This window comes from Ipomoea nil, unplaced genomic scaffold, assembly GCF_001879475.1.
Source record: "Ipomoea nil cultivar Tokyo-kokei standard unplaced genomic scaffold, Asagao_1.1 scaffold0216, whole genome shotgun sequence".
Taxonomy (NCBI): domain Eukaryota; kingdom Viridiplantae; phylum Streptophyta; class Magnoliopsida; order Solanales; family Convolvulaceae; genus Ipomoea; species Ipomoea nil.
In genome coordinates, this window is record NW_017616644.1 from 297,138 (window position 1) to 317,500 (window position 20,363).

The following is a 20,363-nucleotide window of genomic DNA, read 5'->3' on the forward strand; positions in this document are numbered from 1 at the left end:
CTCGATCGAGTCACTTCCCGATCATCGGCGCTAGGAGTATGGCCCGGTGCATTGGCATTATAAGCCCGATCGGGTCATTTCCCGATCGCAGTCGAAGTTAAAAGGCGAATTCGAGAACCCGTCGTCGTATCTACTCCCTTATGCTGATGATTCTCACACCTAAGGGAGTGGGGGCTACACTGGTAGCGCGTTCGGCTTGTTCGCCAAAGTATTTCCCTAGTAGATCGGTCGAGTAGCTCGTTTGCTTCGCTAATGTATTTCCCGAGTAGATCGGTCGGGTAGCACGTTCGTTTCGCTAAAGTATTTCCCAAGTAGATCAGTCGAGTAGCTCATTCGCTTCGCTAAAGTATTTCGCGAGTAGCCCAAGTGCTTTCCGAGTAGACCGACTTAGCTCGTTCGCCAAAGCGCTTCTTGAGAAGACTGACTTTCACGGTCTCGTCGTCACATCTCGATCACAATGACCTTGGTGGTCTCATTATCGTTAGACCTTCGGGTCTCTTAGCGACCCCTTCGCTTGGGGGCTCTTGGTTCGAACCGAGCGTAAAAGGGAGCAAACTCCCAATTTTCTTTATGCGTTTTTATCTATATGTTTGAATGGTTGCACTCCATGATTAATTATAACTCGTAAACAAGAGTTTGGTCTTCCTTAATTACTCTAATCTATATCTATATCTATATATATATAAAAGTAAAATCCTCCTAACAAATTTTCCCTCCAAAACTTTTGTAGTAAAGTTTATTTGGTAAGTAAATGCCAAATGGAAATTAAATGAAAATCTATTAATTGTTATATTACATAATTGGTAATATTATGTATGGTATTATATTCTATAATATAATTGAAAATATTATTGTTCAAGTATAATAAAAATCTTATGAAATAATGTAAGCATAATAAAATAATAATAATTATAATAATAATAATAATAATATTATAAAAACCATATAAATTTTCCCCCAAAACTTAGCGGCATTTATATAATATCTTAATTTTTTAATTTAATTAATTATCAAAATATTGAAATTATATATTATATATTATTCATTTATGTGTAGACATACTTATTACTGTATATAAAGTAAATTAGGTAAATATATTTTTCAAATATAAATTAAGTATCTATATATAATTTTTTGGTAAGCAAATGTAAAATGGTAACTCTAATTTTAATTGGTAATTGGTAATTGGTAATATAATAAAAACCATAAATGTTACCCTTAATTATATCTAAACACCTATATATACATCACATTCTCTTCAATACAAACAGTACCAAGTTACAAAAAATCTAAGGGAATATTCTCTGAAACTGCATAGCAATGGTGTAGAGAACAGGGACCTTCAAGAAGAGGAGGAACAAGACCCATATTCTCTGCGTATCCAGAAGAGCTGTTGCACTACACCTACACATTTTGGTAAATCTCTGTATCCTTTTTCAATTCTTTTTTTTTTTAATAAAGAATAGAAAATCATATATACCATTGGTGAAATTTAAAATCTATCTACATATATTATATAAACTATGATTATATTGATCATATATATCATCTTCTTCATCATCAATCTGGACGAGTTTGCTCAACCCATTTAAAGGTATTTCTCTAATACCTTATCTCAATCCATTAAAAGTTGTTTATTATTGGACTCTGGGCAGGATTAAATAATGCACTATTCATAGTGATAGAAAAAAAACTGACCAATTATTAGTGGACTCTGAGCAACTAGATCTGCATGTCATTTGCATGAGAGGGGACATCATTGAATGAGTTTGGACTATTAATATTTTTTTCCTGATGTGACGGTCCTTCCAGCACCAATAGGAGTAACACAAGGATTTGGAGCCATGGCAATGTGTCGAGGATCATGAGTAGTGCTCCTTGACAAAAGCCTAAAGCAACAGCATATGAATATGATAGAAATTTAATTATTTTAATTTTTATTTGATAAAGATTATTCTCTAACCAAACAATTAGTAATATTTACGATTTATTGAACCAACCTTCATATTTTTGGTCAAATGAGTACACATGATGGAATATATGTTCGTTGCACGAAATCTTAATATTCATTGAGTTTCCAAATCGTATATTGCATAAGAATTATTTTACCATAATATGAATTGTAACCAATTTAATAAATCTAAATATTAACAAGTATGTATGGTAATTTTATGTATGTTAATATTATTTCATATGGACGTAATATCATAATATGATTTATAACCAATTTAAGAAATCTATATTGATAATCAGTTCAAGTATGTATGGTAATTGTATGCATGGTATTAAAAATAATAATTACGTATGGTATTATGTATAGTAATATTAGGTATGATATTTATTATGTAATGCGTAGTATTAATTAGGTTGTACATTTATTCTTTTCATATTCTCATATGGACGTAAATCCATAATATGGTATATAACGAATAACCAATGTGGTGTGTGTGTGTGTGTATATATATATATATATATATATATATATATATATATATATATATATATATATATATATATATATATATATATAATTTTTCACTCCTTATTATAAAATAATAATTCAATAAAAGTTTTATATAAGTAAATAATCTGTAATATTTATCTTAAGTATAATTTGTCAAATTAATCAATTTTAATTTGAGAATGATTATTTTCTAACCAAACAATTGGTAATATTTACGATTTATTGAACCAATTCATATATGTTTCTTTTCCATCCAGACTAATTTTAATGGTCAAATTAATAATAAATTTTATTAGTTATTAATTAGCATAATATTAATTTATTATGCATAATTATTGTATAAAAATAAATTACCGTTCAAATGAGTACACAAGATAATATACATGTTCATTGCACGAAATCTTAATATTAATTGAGTTGTCAAATCGTATATTGCATAAGAATTATTCTTACCTTACTATATACAATTACAAATTTATTCCAAAATTCTGAAAATTAAATAAGTTAGAAATCTAATTTTAAGTATGTATATCCTGTTTTTTCATTTTTAATTTATACAACTAATTTATTAATTTATATACACAATCTTTTCGTGCTTTTAATAAAATAATTCACTACATTTTTTTTTAGTAAGTAATTCCTCTAAGCAAATAATCCGTAATATTCCCTGATATACTTTACACAATTTAATCATTTTTTATTTTTATAATTTCTAATTTATTAAATAATATATATATATATAATTTAATATAGATATAATTAGATAAAGCTTATTTTGTGACCAAACAATTGGTAATATTTATGATTTATTGAACCAATTCGTAAATGAGTCAATCTATACTATAATTAAAAACAAAATCCTATTTACTTGATTTCCCACCCAAACAATAGTAAATAGTAAAGGTAAATTTAAAAAAAAAAAAGAATGGAAAAAAAGAACATAAATATTTCACAATAATATTCTACATCATTTGTTAAAAATGGAATGGAAATTAGGTAAACTGAAAAAATAACTGAATATTAATAATTGACTGAAAATTAAAAATGAAAAAAGGAACATAAATTAGGTTAATTGAAAAAGGAAATAAATATTTATAATTGACTAAAAAAATGATCCATAATTGACTAAAATGGAAAAGGAAAATGGTCAAATTATTACATTTTAATTTTATACAATAATATTACACAATATAGTACATCAAATCATAATTATGTCATAAATCTTTCAAAATTTTAAAAATGGAACAGAAATATTTCAATAACAATATTTTACATCATCAAGTAAACGTAAATTAAAAATGAAAAGAAAATATTTAAATAACAATATTCTACATCATCAATAATAAAGGCATATTCTAATCAATAATAAAGTTAAATTAAAAATGCAATGAAAATTAAAAATGAAACGAAAATATTTTAATAATAATATTCTACATCATCAATTAAAAATGGAACGAAAATTGGGTAAAATATCACTACATCTGATATTCTAATTGGCTAATTGACCAATTGACTGAAAATAAAAAAGAATAACTTGCTGAAAATGAATATGATATTACTAATTAACTGAAAATATAAAATGAAATGAAATATTAATAGTTGACTGCAAATAAAAAATGATCTATAATTAACTAATATGAAAAAAATAAATGGTTAGATCAATGCATTTTAATTAAAAATTGATGGAAACTAAAATTTGACGGAAATATTTCAACAATAATGTTCTACATCATAGATAATAAAGGCATATTTTAAACAATAATAAAAAATTAAAAATGCAACGGAAATATTTCAATAATAATATTATACATAATCAATTAAAACTCGAACAAAAATTAGGTAAAAATATCATTGCATATGATATTCTAATTGACTAATTGATTAAAAATAAAAAAGAATAATTGGCTGAAAATGAATATGATATTACAAACTGACTTAAAATATAAAAAATCCCTAATTGACTAATATTCTACCATTATATATTTTCACTCGAGTCACCCATCATGATGCACTGAAGGTGTTAGCTATAGACGATGATGGACAAGATTGTGTTGTTACTACCAATGTCGAAAGATGTTTCAATAATGTGTACATACAATCGTTGACATTTTTTTTAAATGACAAATTTGCTATATATCTAGACAAAAAAATATATATCTTCCATACAAATGAATTAAGATAGTAATTCATTCCTATAACTGAGTTGCTTGAGAATGAGCACATTTGACTAATTTATAAAAAAAAATACTAAACAATGATAAATAAAATCTCCAAAATTACAGCACTGCATGCGTACATCTACACATTAGCTATTAATTTGAGCAATCATTTGCTCAAATTTAAGCAATGATAACATCAAAACACATAAATAATCTAAACCATATGTTCAATTGCACTATATAATATTTGATGTTATAATTTAAATAATTATATATTGATCCAAATATTCTTAATATATTACAACAAATCCATTCTGTGCATCGAACGGGTGAAAATACTATTATTCTAATAATTTTTCTTTCCTTCTTTCGTGTAATTACTATGCTAATGTATTTAAATATTGAAAGAGAATTCTATAAAAAGGATCCTTAACTCACTAAAATTCTATATTATTCTTAAAAACAAAACCCCCATTTCTTACTTACCCGCCCAAACAATAAAAAAAAAAAATTACCAATTAATAATACTAATAATAATTAGTAAAAAAGTTAGTAGTAAAATAGAAAAAAAGATCCTTAATTCACAAAAAATAGAAAAGGAAACGGGATTCACTAATTAATTAAAACTAACAATAATCAGTAAAAAAAGATCCTTAATTCACTAAAAATGAAAATATAAACGGAATTTACTGATTATGACTAATAATAATTGGTAAAATAGGAAAATAAAAAATGTGTCTTAATTCAATAAAAATGAAAAAAGAAACGTAAGGGTGTGAAAAAAAAGGTCATAATAAGGATAACAGTAAAAAAAAAAAAGAAAATTCTACCAAAAATTAGAATAATTAAAAAAGTTTCTTAATTCACGAGAAATAGAAAAGGAAATGGAATTCACTGATTAATTAATAGTAATAATAATCAGTCAAAAAATTAGCAGTAAAATATGAAGAAAAAAAAAGATCATTACTTCACTAAAAATGGAAAAATAAACGAAATTTACTGATTAATACTAATAATAATCAGTAAAATTAAAAATAAAAAAGGATTCTTTTTTTTGAATGTAATAAAAAAGGATTCTTAATTCAATGAAAATGAAAGATTTTTTTTTTTTAAAAAAAGGGGTCATAATAAAAATAACAGTAAAAACAATCCTACAAAAAAATTGAAAAAAAAAAAGATTCATAATTTACGAAAAATAGAAAATGAAATGGAATTCACTGAATAATTAATACTAATAATAATCAGTAAAATTAAAAGTTAGCATTAAAATAGAAAAATATAAAAGGATCCTTAATTCACTAAAAATAGAAAAAGAAACGAAAGTCACTAATTAATACTAATAATACTCATCAGTTAAATAGGAAAATATAAAAAAATTCTCAATCTATACCATTATGAAAAAGAAAATCCTTCTTCCTTACTTTCACACCCAAACAATAGAAAAAGAAAAAAAATCTATAATATAATTAAGAACAAAATTCTATTTACTTGATTTATCGCCCAAACAATAGTAAATAGTAAAGGTAAATTTTAAAAAAAAAAAGGATGAAAAAAAAAGAACAAAAATATTTCACAATAATATTCTATATTATCAATTAAAAATGGAATGGAAATTAGGTAAATAAATAAGTATCTATTCAAACATATTTTCTCAACCAACACCTTCACTAAGGCTCGATCTCATGACTTCCCACATAAAAAAGATCACTACATGCCATCTGAGCACAAAGTGTTTGGCAACAAACATTAGGTTAATTGAAAAAGGAAATAAATATTAACAATTGTTTGAAAATAAGAAAATATTCATAATTGACTAAAACAGAAAAAAAAATGGTCAGATCATTGCATTTTAATTTTTCACAATAATATTACACAGTATAATACATCAAATCACAAGTATGTCATAAATTTTACACAATTTTAAACAATAGAATAGAAATATTTCAATAATAATATTCTACACTATCAAGTAAAGGTAAATTAAAAATGAAAAGGAAATACTTCAATAATAATATTCTACATCATCAATACTAAAGACATATTTTAAACAATAGTAAAGGTAAATTAAAAATGTAGCGAAAATTAAAAATGAAATGGAAATATTGAAATAATAATATTCTAAATCATCAATTAAAAATGAAACGAAAATTTGGTAAAAATATCATTGCATTTGATATTTTAGTTCGCTAATTGATTAATTGACTAAAAATAAAAGAGAAGTAATTGGATGAAAATAAATATGATATTACTAATGGATTGAAAATTTAAAAGGAAATGAATACTAATAATTGACTGCAAATAAAAAATTATTCATAATTGACTAATATGAAAAAAATAAATGGTTAAATCATTGCATTTTAATTAAAATGGAAGGGAAACTAAAATTGAACGCCAATATTTCAATAATAATATTCTACATCATAAATAGTAAGTGCATGTTTTAAACAATAGTAAAGGTAAATTACAAATGGAACAGAAATATTTCAATAATAATATTATACATCCTCAATTAAAAATGGAACACAAATTAGGTGAAAATATCACTCCATGTAATATTCTAATTGACTAAAAATACAAAAGAATAATTGACTGGAAATGAATATGATATTACTAATTTATTTAAAATATAAAAGGATCGCTAATTGACTAATATTATACCATTATATATTTTCACCGAATCACCCATCCTGATCAATTGAAGGTGTTAGCTCTAGACAATGATGGACAAGATTGTGTTGCTACTACCAATGTCGTCTACAAAGAGGTTTCAACAATGTGTAAATAAAATCGTTGATATTATATTTTTTAAATGACAAAATTGTTATATGTATAAACAAAAAAAATATCCTCCATACAAATGAATTAAGATAACAATTCATTCATATAACTGAGTTGCTAGAGAATGAACACATTTGTATAATTTATAAAAAAAATACTAAACAATGATAAAAAAAAAAATCTCCAAAGTTATAACACTACATGCATACATCTACACATTAGCTATTAATTTGAGCAATTATTTGCTTAAATTCATACAATGATAATATAAAAACACATAAATGATCCAACCCGTATATTCAATTGAACTATATAATATTTGATGTTCTAATTTAAATAATTATATATCGATCGAAATATTCTTAATATATTACAACAAATTTATTCCGTGCATCGCACGAGCGCAAATACTAGTAGAAATAAAACAAACATAGGGATATGGATAATAATTCTGAGAATAATAATTAATGTGATAAGTTAATTTGATTGTTTCAATACAATAGTTCATGACACAAACAGATTGCACATGTATACTGTAGTACTGACTACACTTCCTAGAATTTGTTTGAGACTAAATTTATTAACAAAAAATGGCATATAAATAGTCATTTTGAGTTTGTTTTTTTTTTTTTAGAGTGGGATTAATTTTTTATTTGAGATGGGTCAAAATGATTTTTTTTCCATTCGCTCCGAGAGACTAGGAGCTGGCCTGGGGCGAATCGTCACTTTTGGGAATCGAATTCGGGTTACCTTAAAATTCTTCTCACAAAGAGAGCTCATTTACCATTTAAACTACCACTCCGAATTTGGGTTAAAATGCTTTGATTTTCCTAGTTGAGATGATGAATTTTGTATACTTTTACACTCAAAACGATTTTTTTTTTGTTTTTTTTTTTTTTTTTAGAAATCACTCAAAATAGATTATGGATGAATAAGAAGTATACCTATTAAGTTGGAAAAAGGGGCTTGGAAAAGTTTTAAAATAACATTTGTTCTACGACTGAATGTGAGTGTTCTCTAGTCTAGTCCAGTATAGATACATTTCAATTTTTTAAAGAGTTTAAAATGTATTGTTAGTGTGGACATTATTGTGTAACGGTCATATTTAGACAAATAATGTTGTGCATCTGTGTGCACCATGCATGGTGCATACGGATGCAAAAACGATGTCGTTTTGACTAAAAATGCGCGTCCAACTTAAGAAAAAAAAATCAGTTTCGATTCCCGTCAACAACATTATGTTGTGGATAATTTCTGAATGTATAGTTATGAAATTATGGATGTATAGTTATGCAATTCTTGATTTATAGTTATGAAATTATGGATGTGTAGTTATGCAATTTTGAATGTATAATTATGAAGTTATTCAATTCTGGATTTATAGTTATAAAGTTATGGATGTGTAGTTATGCAATTCTGGATGTATAGTAATGGAGTTATGGATGTGTAGTTATGAAATTCTGGATGTATAGTTATGCAATTCTGGATGTATAGTTATGAAATTCTGGATGTGTAGTTATGCAATTCTGATTTTATTTTTTTTAAGTCGACATCAAAACAACGTCGTTTTTGCATCCGCATGCACAGATGCACAGCATAACGATCAGCGTATTTTTGTCTCCATTATTGTTTTCCGTTATGATTGTAATTATTATATATATCCAAATGTATTATGTAGTGTAATAGAGAGAATGTTGGAATAAAATCTTTGGTGACACTTTGCCTCTTTTCTTTCCCTGTATTTTGTCTCTCTCGTTTACCATATGATAAACCCTTTCACCGAGGAGCGTTGCGAGCTAAAGAGAGCAATTAATAACGGTTTAAAAGAATCAATTACAACATATAAACCAAATGTAATGAATGTTTGTTTCAAAAATTGACTGAATCTATAAATTGCTATTAAATTAATTTTTGAGAAATTAGTTTCCGAATTTCCATTACAGGGCGTTTGGTTGGAGGGATTTTAAATTCCCTTCCCACTTAATTTCCACCTAATTCCAAAGGCCATTAAATTCCATAGTTTGGTTGGAGGGAATTGCAATTCCATGGAATTGCAATTCCCCCATTTTCATGGAATTAAAATCCCATGTCCCCCCCTGGTATTTTAATTCCTAGGAAAAAAAGATAGTGATGAGTCAAAATTACCCCTTCCTTTTTTAACCTAAAATTAATGTCTAACAACAATAATGGACATTTTTGACTTTATACTACTTATTCCCTTTCAATTCCCATGTATACCAAACATTGGAATTGAAATTCCCAGTAATTCTATTCCTATCAACCAAACACTGGAATTTAAATTCCCACTTTATTCTCAGTAATTCAACTCCCATGGAATTACAATTCCTTTCCCACATAATTCCCCCCCTCCAACCAAACGCCTTGTTAGTAGTATTTTCTTTAGGAATTATTTTTGTATACAAAAAAAAAAAAAAAAAAAAAGAAGGTTCTCCTGGATTTGGATCAGAAGGTGGTCATGATAATTCTTGGTGACCATGGCCACCCGTGGTTCTTGTTGATTCAATTCAGTGGCCACATCAAGAACCATGGCCACTGTCCAATGGCAATGGTTTCCTCTTTCCAATGTTCCATTTAGGCCATGGGGGTGGAGGTAAAGTAAATACCATTTCTTGCTTTACTTTGGGGGTGGGATTTTGAATAACATCACAAATGTCACAAAATATTGCATGGAAGAAGACAACTACAAACTCATTAAAGTGATTTCGTCACATCTGCAGCACAGGATGAAGAGTCAGTCAAAGGAAAACTCAAAATGGGTTCCTAACAAGAGAGACTCATTGGTTAACATATTAATCTGCCCATAAGAAACATATGGCTCAGTTTTTGAATCCTAAGCATAGGTTATTGGGAATTGTTTGTTCCTCTTAACTTTTTAATCATACCAATAAAGAAAATTTTTATCATAATCACCAACCACACTGTTCAATTGCTTTTCTCACTCCCCCAATAATTAACATTAGGAATCCCATTCCTTTAGGCATTGGCCCACTGGTTAGGCAATTGCGAGTAATTGGATGGCTTTAACCTAACTTTAGTGAGGGATTAAGATAGCCCAGAGATAAGATTCACATTATGCTGCCTGCCACTGGCGCCAACTACTTAGGCTCCCTACAAGTGGTGAAGTTGAATTGAAATGGTTAAGTTCCTATGAATATATTAATTATATTTGTGTCAAGTAAAATCTTAAAAATGGTAAAACATAGACTCATTGATTCTTGTATCAAAAATTACTGATTAAATTGGAAAAAAAAAAAAAAAAAAACTTGTAACATATAATCCAAACTCACATAAGTTTCCAATTAAAAATTTTAAAATTCGAATTAATGTAACTGTAATTCATTCAAATAGAATTTGAAAAGGGTGAACTAATGAAACGCTCTCCCTCCCAAGCATATCCTTTGACCATTTGGCAAATATTTCACAATACCGCATTAGTTAGGGATGTACCAAAAGCCATCAAAGTTTGGTGTCACAAATACAAGCTGAAGAAGAGAATTATTTAAGCTCTCAAACAAAAATGCGCACGTCCTCTAGTCAAACATTGTCCTGTCCTGGCATGTCAACAGTCTTCATCCTTCTATGTTCTAAAGTGTCCCCTTTTCTTTTTAATCATTTTTGTATCTGAACAAGTTTATCAAATCAATCATATAAGATGCTGTCCCAGCAAATAATAAGATTCTTACAACATAAGCTCACCAATCAAGGTTACTTCACCATATTCACAAGAAGCAAAGAATTGGCAGGTATAAGCAACATGGAGTAAGTTACTAAAAAGTGCAGTGTCTTGCATGCATAGAAACAGGCCAAAATCACCAAACATCTTGTGGTCAAGCAGCATAAGTGTGACTCTCCCAAATATGAGGTCACAGGTTCAAACCCTAGTAGTACTCAAAAAAAAAAAAAGAAAAAAAAAAGGCCAAAATCCAACCACACGTTTACTCAATATAATAGAGGAGAAGACAGCAGAGAAAATGGGTTCTTTTATTCATAATTCTTAGTTCCATCAGTACATGTATGGGGTGGATGGAAAGTGAAATTACATTGCAATGGAAGACCACAAGATCAACAGACTTGTGTACTAACCAAGTTCATTGAATGCGAATACTAACAAACACTACTAATCCTACAAGTACCTGTAAGCCCATCCCCTTCTCCTTTGATGATCTGTTAGATAGAAAGGTTTTTCTTGTATTTGTTGTCAGTTTCGAGCGTTACGTTACAGATCATTAGTCTACAACCTACCTCACTGCCCTAAGTTCTTTACAAGTAAAAGGATGACTAAAAAATGAAGTTTCCCTACCTCTCCCTAGTAAATGCAGGCAGGACAGGTCCAGGTCCAGATGGAATGGAACACTGACACACCTTTTAAGGGTTTACTTTCTCCCATTCAAAGCGTCCAGGAAGAGGCTTCTCATTCATTGGATCAAAGTTGTACCTGCATAATTTTTTTAGGGATACCTCAATTAATACGCGAACTGTTGTTATTGACAAATAGTTGAGGACAAAAGAAAAAACATAGTATCAAAGTAACATGGCAGATAAATAAAGTGGTACTTGTCAATAAATTTTCTATGTTGCTCCTCTTCTGCCCCAGCAAAAAATTCATTTATTTCATGTGTTGTTGGGATGTGTCTTCGCAATGAGTTATGCATTCTGCTGTTGGCTTCACTTGCACTGGTTGGCCTTGTACTGGAGCCAGGGGTTTGAGCGGCATCCGAATCTCTTATCAAACTGCAAGGTGTGCTTTCCCTAGTGGTCCTATCAGGAAGAGACAACTCGAACTCAACAGTGTTGTAAGGCCATAAACAGAACAGTTAGGTACTATGGAACATGAAAATAAAGAAAAGGACAGGTTAATATTGGTAAAATCCTCACATGATATCAGTAGCTAAAACATTTAAAACATCTAATATCTTTACAAGCTCACCAATAAAATAAACAAAATATTCATAAAAAGTATTCATCTGTCTCTTCAATAAAGAGAGAGATACCCCATAATCATTTTCAACACTGCATGTGCCAAGTAATCATTGCAACAGCACAACTTTAAGACTTAAACAAACCTATATGCACGTTTAATTTTATGAAGTAACAACAAAAGAAAAGTTTTTCACTCAAATACGATGGATGTCCAAGATCCACTGGTTTTTGAAACCTTGTGTCTTCCATAATTATCTCTTGTTCTTGTGTATTTCAACCAATTAAAGTTTTCTATTACAGAAAATAGATCGAATGCAAAACCATTAATTAACAAGTCTAAAGAACTATTCATAATGATTACAGCAAAATTATAATCTCACTGGATGATCAACATTAGCAAATGCAATATTTGTTTCCATTAAGAATTATGAAAAAGCTATAAAATATAAGAAACAAACTGCACAGAGAAGATCAATAAGTTGCAATTTATCATAATGATAAAAGTGGCAGACATTCAGACAACATTTTCAACGGCAGAAAAAGAAAATTAGAAGGAGCCATGAACAGAGAGGAAAAGCTGAACCAGAGAGGAAAAGAAAATTAAAGCGAACTGCAGAATTTGAAGTTATGATTTCCAAATTCTTAACACCAAAGACCCAAAATCTGATATGTGATAGTTGCAGATCATTCTTAAACAGAGCTCCTAGCATCAAAATTCTTTTTTTCCCCACCATTTTCAGCAACAAAAGCAAGCACATGTATATGTCTCCTTCTGGGTTTTACACTAGACATATCCTAATCCACGTTTAATATGCAAGGGAATTGCCTCCAAAGTTAAATCTAGCTGAGAAGCTGTGGGTTCACAATCTTGAATGGAAATAATTGCTCATATGTCTCTAAAGATTACAGTTACAAAGGTAACAGGAGTAGAATTTATTTGGAAGAAAGGGGGGAAAAGGGCACCATTTTTGTGGTAACCTTTCTTAAACAAAATACTCCGTATACCATTAGGGGGCGTTTGGTTCAAGTTATATTACATAACCAAGGAAATGTGACATTCCAGAGTTTACATTCCTATGTATGTTTGGTTCATATTATCTGAGGGAATATAACATTACAACATTCCTAGGGAATGGAACATTCCCTCCACATAGGGTTTTAAAGGGAATGTGATTCCCTTCACTTTCTTAGGTTATGTAAGATAACTTTGGATATTTATAAATTTTGCTATTTTAATTCTAATTATTTAAAAATATATATTTTATGTTAGCTTATTATATATATATATATATATATGGTTGGGAAATAATTAATGTTATAATTAATTACCAACATTATTATTATTACTAGCTATAAATATAAAATAGCCACAACATCTTTTACTATTAAAAAAAAAAAAAGCACAACATTTGAAAAATAAAATAGTTATTTTTTTTTTCTCGCCCATAACAAAGGATTACATTTATTGAATTAATGGAGTTATTAAATGTTATGATATTATGATTAAGGACTCCGATTCCCGATTAATAGAAAATATGAAACGATGCAATATTAGTTAAATCTCTGGCTTTACAATGAAAGTTTATTTGATATGCTTTTGTTATTTATGGTGGTTTTTGTGATTACAATATTAATTAAATTTTCGATGAAAGCCTGTTCAATATCTGAAACAGTGCAATTAATGCAAACCTCTACATATAATTTTCCTCCATCTCAAATGCTTCAAAGAAATGGCAGAAGCGAGAAGGGATGAAGAAAGCAAATGTTGCGGACCGTGGGTCAATTATTGGACTTCATAATTAAAAAAAATAATCATTTAAGCCATAAATAAAAATTTAAATATATATAAATGTATATATCGTATGGGTCTTTAATGTTTTTCTGGATGTCTAAACTTAGGATTTTTAAAAGAAAAAAAATATATTTGAATTATCTTCTGGATGTCTAAACTTAGGATTTTTAAAAGAAAAAAAATACATTTGAATTATCTCCACAAAAAGTGGTCTTGGACTTATAAAATGACATTTGAGTTTATGGAATGCCATGTGCATATAAAAGATAACCCTAAACCAAATATGATATATATTATAAACCTCAATTTTAACCAAACACAGGAATCTGACATTCTTAATAATCTAACATTCCAAGCAATATTTTTTTTTAGTATACCCAGGGTTTTCACCGTCGAACACATTGACTAATCCCTAGCTGAATTCTAGGGGCCTTTTTTGGGTGGGACAGTTGACCTGAAGACTTAAAGCTGTTCCATTCCCAAAGGCAAGGATCGAACCCTTGACTTTTGGTTAAAGATGAATGAGTCACCTACACTCAACCACACCCCTCCAGGTTATTCTCAGTAATCTAACATTCCCTAAGGGGATGTTTGGTTCAAAGGAAAACATTTTCCTTAAAGTGAAGGAAAATGTTGTTTTCTAGTGTTTGGTTCATGGAATTCATTTTCCATTAGAAAATGAATTCCTCAAATTTGAGGATATTGAACAGTTAGTTTTTCAGTTAGATTTTAGCTGTGCTGTTAGATCTTTTCTCAGTTTGTTATCTATTTCTCTGCTATCTTCTGTGTATAAATAACTGCAGCTTATTCATGAATAAAACACACAACTCATATTATTAATTTGGTATCAGTTAAGCCATTCGATCCTCATGGCCGATAACAATATTCCACCTGCTGCTAATGATGGCTCGTCCGGCGGTTCTACTGCAGTTGCCGCCGTCCCAGAGTCCAGATCGACGACCTTACTCCATCAGGCGCATCACCATGTATCGCTCAAACTCTCTTCATCGAATTACCTCTTCTGGAAAGCCCAGCTCGTGCCTTTCTTGCGCGGGCAGAACCTCTTCGGCTTTGTTGACGGTACGAATGAGTGTCCGCCGGCGATGGTGGCGTCTTCCTCGTCGACGACAACGCAGGTTGTGAATCCTCTTCATGCGATATGGGTGCAACAGGATCAGTCAATCCTGAGCATGCTTATATCCTCCATAGCTGACGAGGTACTGTATCTGTCCATAGGTCATGCAACCTCTCGATCAGTGTGGGTTGCCATCGAGACTGCCCTCGGTTCTTCCTCACGGGCTAGATCGTTGAGTTTGCTTACGCAACTCCAAAGCCTCAGGCAGGGGGAGTCGACGCCGGCAGAGTATCTCGGGAGAGCGCAAGTTCCTGTGGAACAACTCGCTCAGGCCGGGCGTCCGATCGGCCTCAACGAACAGAATCTCCATGTTTTCCGGGGGCTTCGACCGGAATACCGGAGTCTAGTAGCCTCCCTGACCACCAAAAGTGCACCACTGACCATTCACGAGGTAGCGGACCTGCTGGCCACTCATCAATATTTATTTCCAGACAAGTCCAGCTCTGTTCTATCTCCGTCACCTGCGGCCATGGTAGCCCAGCATCCGACTTCTACTTCTCAGCAACACCGTGGTCGCGGACGCAGCAATCGTGGAGGTCGGGGACGAGGCCGCAATCGCGGCGGTATCCGGTGTCAAATTTGTGACATACCTGGACACACAGCGCTGACATGCTATCAATGCTACTCCGACACCACCGGCAATCGAGTTGGACCAAGGATTTTGTTTTCCATAGAAGATGGGAAGAAAAAGTGAATAGATTGCCTATTTTACCTTTGCTTTCTTTTTTAATTATATTACTTTTATTAATTTGTAGGGGCATATAGGTCTTTATACTCATTATTCCTTACAATTCAAAATCTAACCAAACAATAGAATTAGTATTCCCAATAATTCTTTTTCCACCAACCAAACAATGAAATTCATCTTCCTAGTAATTATTTTTCCATAAAATTCCAATTCCACTTCGCTTAAAATATTTTCCGTGAACCAAACGAGCCCTAAAGTAATCTAATATTCCGCGAACCAAACAACCCCTTACTTTTACAAGTGCTCTGCATTTTATAGCAATATTACAGAGCGCAACTGAAAAAGAAAAGGAATATCAGGCGGCAAAAGCTGTGCAGAAAGTGACGTATAAAGGGAAAGAAAGCACCAAATCCAAGAAAATCCTAAAATTATGCGTTCAGTGGACTATCAATGTCCACATTTCTTTTTGGTTTGCTTACACATGAATAAGAGCAAATTACACTTTTGGTCCTGTGACTATAGGGGGTGTGTTAATTTGGGTATGTGACTTTTAAAACTAACAATTTAATCTTAACTATCATTTTTTAGCAGATTTGGTCCTCCCGGCCAAATTCCACCGGCAATTTGGCCGGAAAGACGTTCGACTTTTTAAATCAAATATTGGTGGGGGTAATTCGGTTCAACAATTAAAAAGACCGAATTACCCCCACCAATATTTGATTTAAAAAGTCGAACATCTTTCCGGCCAAATTCCACCGGCAATTTGGCCGGGAAGACCAAATCTACTAAAAAAATAATAGTTAAAGGACTAAATTGTTAATTTTAAAAATCACGTACCCAAATTAACACATCATCTATAGTCACAGGACCAAAAGTGTAATTTGCTCCCTGAATAATCACAAGAAAGTTGAGATTATTTGAAATAAATTTGGCATCTCTTCCCACAGTAAAACAGTTCGGGAAGGAGTTATTATGCAGGAAAAAAAGGCTTTAAGACTGAAGCAGGTAAAAAATCGAGAGAAAACATAAAATTTAATCACATAATTTCTCTTTTCCCAGACAAAAATCAGACAAAGAAAAATTTTTTAAAAAAATTAGAATTCTAAATTTTGTTGAAATTAAACCATTAATTAATTTCGCTTTTAAATTAAGGACTAAAGAATCAAATTTTCAAATTTATAATAATAAAGAAAAAAAAACACAAACAAAAAAAAAAAAAAAAAAAAAAAAAAAAAAAAACTGGAATAGGGGGAAAAATACTCCATTAAAGACCCAGATAAACCCACCTCTCTCTACCTTCAAAATCGGGCAAATTCTCTCCAAATGACGCTTCGTCACCCGCATCGCCGGCGGTATTGTGAACTTTGTTACTATTTTCCTCGAAAGCACCGCACTTTTCCGGTAAAATGTTCTCCTCCTTTATGACGCCAACCAAACACTCATTTTCCTCCTTATTCACTGACCCAGAAATCGCAGAACAGCCGTGTCTCACCCTCGAACTTGCTCTGGTACTCTGATTTTGTTTCGAGTTGGGGGCCAGGCTAGGGTTGGAGTCCTTCGGAGAGGGTTTCTGCCTCCGCGAGTCCAAACCAATTGGGGGTTTCTGCAGCCGCCGGCTTCGGAGCTGCAGGTAGGACCCACTGTCACCGGCACAGCAAATTTCATCCGCCGACCGGCGTAAGCGTTGTAGGGCTAGGGTTTTGGCCCGAGTACGTACCCCTGAAAACGATTGTGCGTGAGTGACCTCAAGGAGAGCCACCTCGCCCGCAGCTTTTGACTTCTTCATATACCTGCCCATCTCTCTTTCTCTCTCTAAAACTCCCTCCCCTGCCTCGCTAATCAACTCTCATGGATAAAATAATATACTCCGTATATACATATATATACAAACATACATGTGGGGGTGTATGGGTGTGTTCCTGTGTGTTAGTGTGTATCGATAGAGACAGCAAGAGAGAGGGAAAGAAGAGAGGATTTCAGTTATCGGTTGGAGAAGAGAAAGGGGAGGTGGGTTTAGCCGTTGATGGTTAGAGAGAGAGAGAGCACTTTTTTAAGAAAGACGAAAACGAGGAGATATAGGGCGATACCGATGCTAAGATGGAAATAAACAATTGCCCTAATGGGCTAAATGGCAACATAGTATTTTTTGTTTAACATAATAACATTTTACTGTGAACATGTGTCAGGGATTTTTAAAATTATAATATTATATAAACAAAAATGTATTTTTCATAGAAATAATGCTCAAATAGGTTATTGAATTACATATAAATATACAATTCGGGTATTAAATTCAAAAAAATAAATTAATTGGGTATTTGAGTCCCAAAACCACCTAAAATTATGAAAATGAATCAAATTTGACCGGTTTAATTTGTCATTACTAATGTGGCGGTTAACTTATTAAAAAATTTACTTTTTAAACATTTTAAAAGTAACTTTAAATTAAAAAAAACAGCATCCCAGCCTTTGTCTTCGGCTGGTGGTGAAGAAGTTTGCTTTTCTCAGTGGAATGAGAGAGGCCGCACATATACTTAGATTTGCTAACAGAAACCTTTTTTTTTTTTTTTTTTTTTTTTTTTTTTTTTTTTTTGAGGAAACCATTGTGGTTGCATTTATAGATAACATGAAACTGAGTCTGGTGGGATAGCATCCCAGTACATAGGCAAATCGAAATTAAAAGCATCAGAAGCTAAAGTATGCGCTAAATAATTCGGCGATCTAGGAATAAAATTAACTGAGCAATAACTAAATGTAGCCATATAAGCTCTGGAAGCATCTAATGCATAACCAAGATAGGATCGAGACTGAATCTCCGTAGAGGACAGATATGTCTGGTGTGTTTGACAGTCTGTGTATACTTCAACTGATGATTCTCCCCGTGTTCTGAGTCATGACAACACTTCTTTGCACGCCATAGTTTCTGCCATAAGTAGTGAGAAACAGTTGTGCAAGGGCGCACTGTAAGCCGATATATATTCTCCGTGTTCGTCGAACAAGATTGCATCGACTGCAACCGTGCCCAATAGTCGCATAAATCCAACGTCGATGAAGCAGTGGATGCGCGTCGACGCTACTGTTCCGGCAGCGTTGGTGGACCATCGCTGTACAGCGGGCGGTGACTGCATGGTGGCGCCGTATGTCTCGGTTGGAAACGGCGGACTGGCGTGGTGGACCTGCTGCCACGCTTGCATTGACGTTACTGCCATTGCCAGGTGTAACACCCCAGATTTTCAAAACTTTTAAAACTTATATAATAAATGTAGTACTATTATTAATGTCGAAATAGAACAATACTAAACATAAGAGTTCGGGGTGATATGCCACATTTGAGCTGGAGAACTCATATGCATAGGCTATACTAACTAAATATCCTCAAAGCAATGTCAATACATCACTATGCCACGCAGACCGAAACTATCTAAGCATCGGTCCTCTAGCGCGCTCCGGATTTACTCATCGGTTCCGGAAAGCCAAATATATTTGTTTAGCGAATAATGCTGGTAACCAACTCCAACGCGTTAAAATGCAAACTGTGGCCGAGGCGTGCCTCGGTCAGACTGTGGCCGAGGCGGGCGCCTCGGCCATCCGAGTCGAGTCACGTCTAGGCCAACCTGTAGCCGGGGCGTGCGACTCGTTCCTTTTTGTTTTTTTTTTTTTTCGAAACAACATGGGCCTACCACAAGCACGAGGTATTATTCCAAATGATTTCAGAATGCAAAGCGGGCGGACCGCGATTACCAAGCACTAGTCCCAAACGACTACTAGAATATTAAGGAAAATACTTAATCAAATGTTCCTAGCTCCATACCCGATCGATTATCCTTACAGATGGTGTGGACTTATGGATCATTTATGCCAATCTTTTTGCATGCTTTAACGTAACAACTGCGGGCCGCTCGCTGGTCTCCTTTGACGACCCCTATCCTGCTCGGAGTGGGGAACTTCATACACAAGTGTTCCACCGACACTATGGCCTTGAGGTTCTCCAGTGCCGGTCTCCCTAATATGATGTTGTGCGCACAAGTGAGTCTTACCACGATGAATTCCAAGACAAGTTTGCGAATGTTAGGGCTCGTGTCTATCTCCACTGGTAAGACCACTGACCCCTCTGTCTCCACTGAATCACCCGTAAATCCAGAGAGTGGGGTACGTACTTCTTTGAGCTGGTTCCTAAGTATCCCTAACTTGGTGAAGGCATCGTAATACATCACATTGACTGAGCTTCCCGTGTCGACTAAGATGCGGCGGACAATGACATCGTTGACGTCTATCTCAATTACCAGGGCGTCACGATGGGGTAACGGGCCCTCTGGGAGGTCATCATCAGAGAAGGTGATGGCCTCCTGTCTCTGTTTCTTTTCTCTAGGAAGACGCACAACTTCTCCCACGTATAGCTGCCGACT

The 20,363-nt window shown here is 32.3% G+C and overlaps 1 protein-coding gene across 3 annotated transcripts; it reads right to left on the reverse strand.

Annotated features, from left to right (window-relative positions):
• Nucleotides 1-11,380: 11,380 nt before the first annotated feature.
• On the reverse strand, nucleotides 11,381-18,050 carry LOC109192602 (cyclin-dependent kinase inhibitor 5-like). 3 transcript variants are annotated; one of them, XM_019343320.1, is made up of 3 exons: nucleotides 17,244-18,047; nucleotides 11,977-12,180; nucleotides 11,381-11,857 (listed from the first exon to the last, which is right to left on the reverse strand). In XM_019343320.1, the coding sequence occupies exons 1-3, from the start codon at nucleotides 17,753-17,755 to the stop codon at nucleotides 11,788-11,790; spliced, it is 786 nt and encodes a 261-aa protein (XP_019198865.1). In that variant the 5' UTR covers nucleotides 17,756-18,047; the 3' UTR covers nucleotides 11,381-11,787. The 3 variants fall into 3 exon arrangements, with proteins under 3 accessions (XP_019198865.1, XP_019198874.1, XP_019198857.1); XM_019343329.1 differs by having other exon boundaries at nucleotides 11,774-12,171; nucleotides 17,244-18,050; XM_019343312.1 differs by having other exon boundaries at nucleotides 11,774-12,180; nucleotides 17,244-18,049.
• Between the last annotated feature and the right edge of the window lie 2,313 nt (nucleotides 18,051-20,363).

What these genes read in the sequence shown, in the direction of transcription:
- LOC109192602 (XM_019343312.1), bottom strand. Translation starts at nt 17,755, where the DNA reads ATGGGCAGGTATATGAAGAAGTCAAAAGCTGCGGGCGAGGTGGCTCTC. An exon ending in GATTTTGAAGGTAGAGAGAG is followed by an intron (nt 12,181 to 17,243) that starts GTGGGTTTATCT and finishes TCTTCCTGATAG; the next exon opens with GACCACTAGGGAAAGCACAC.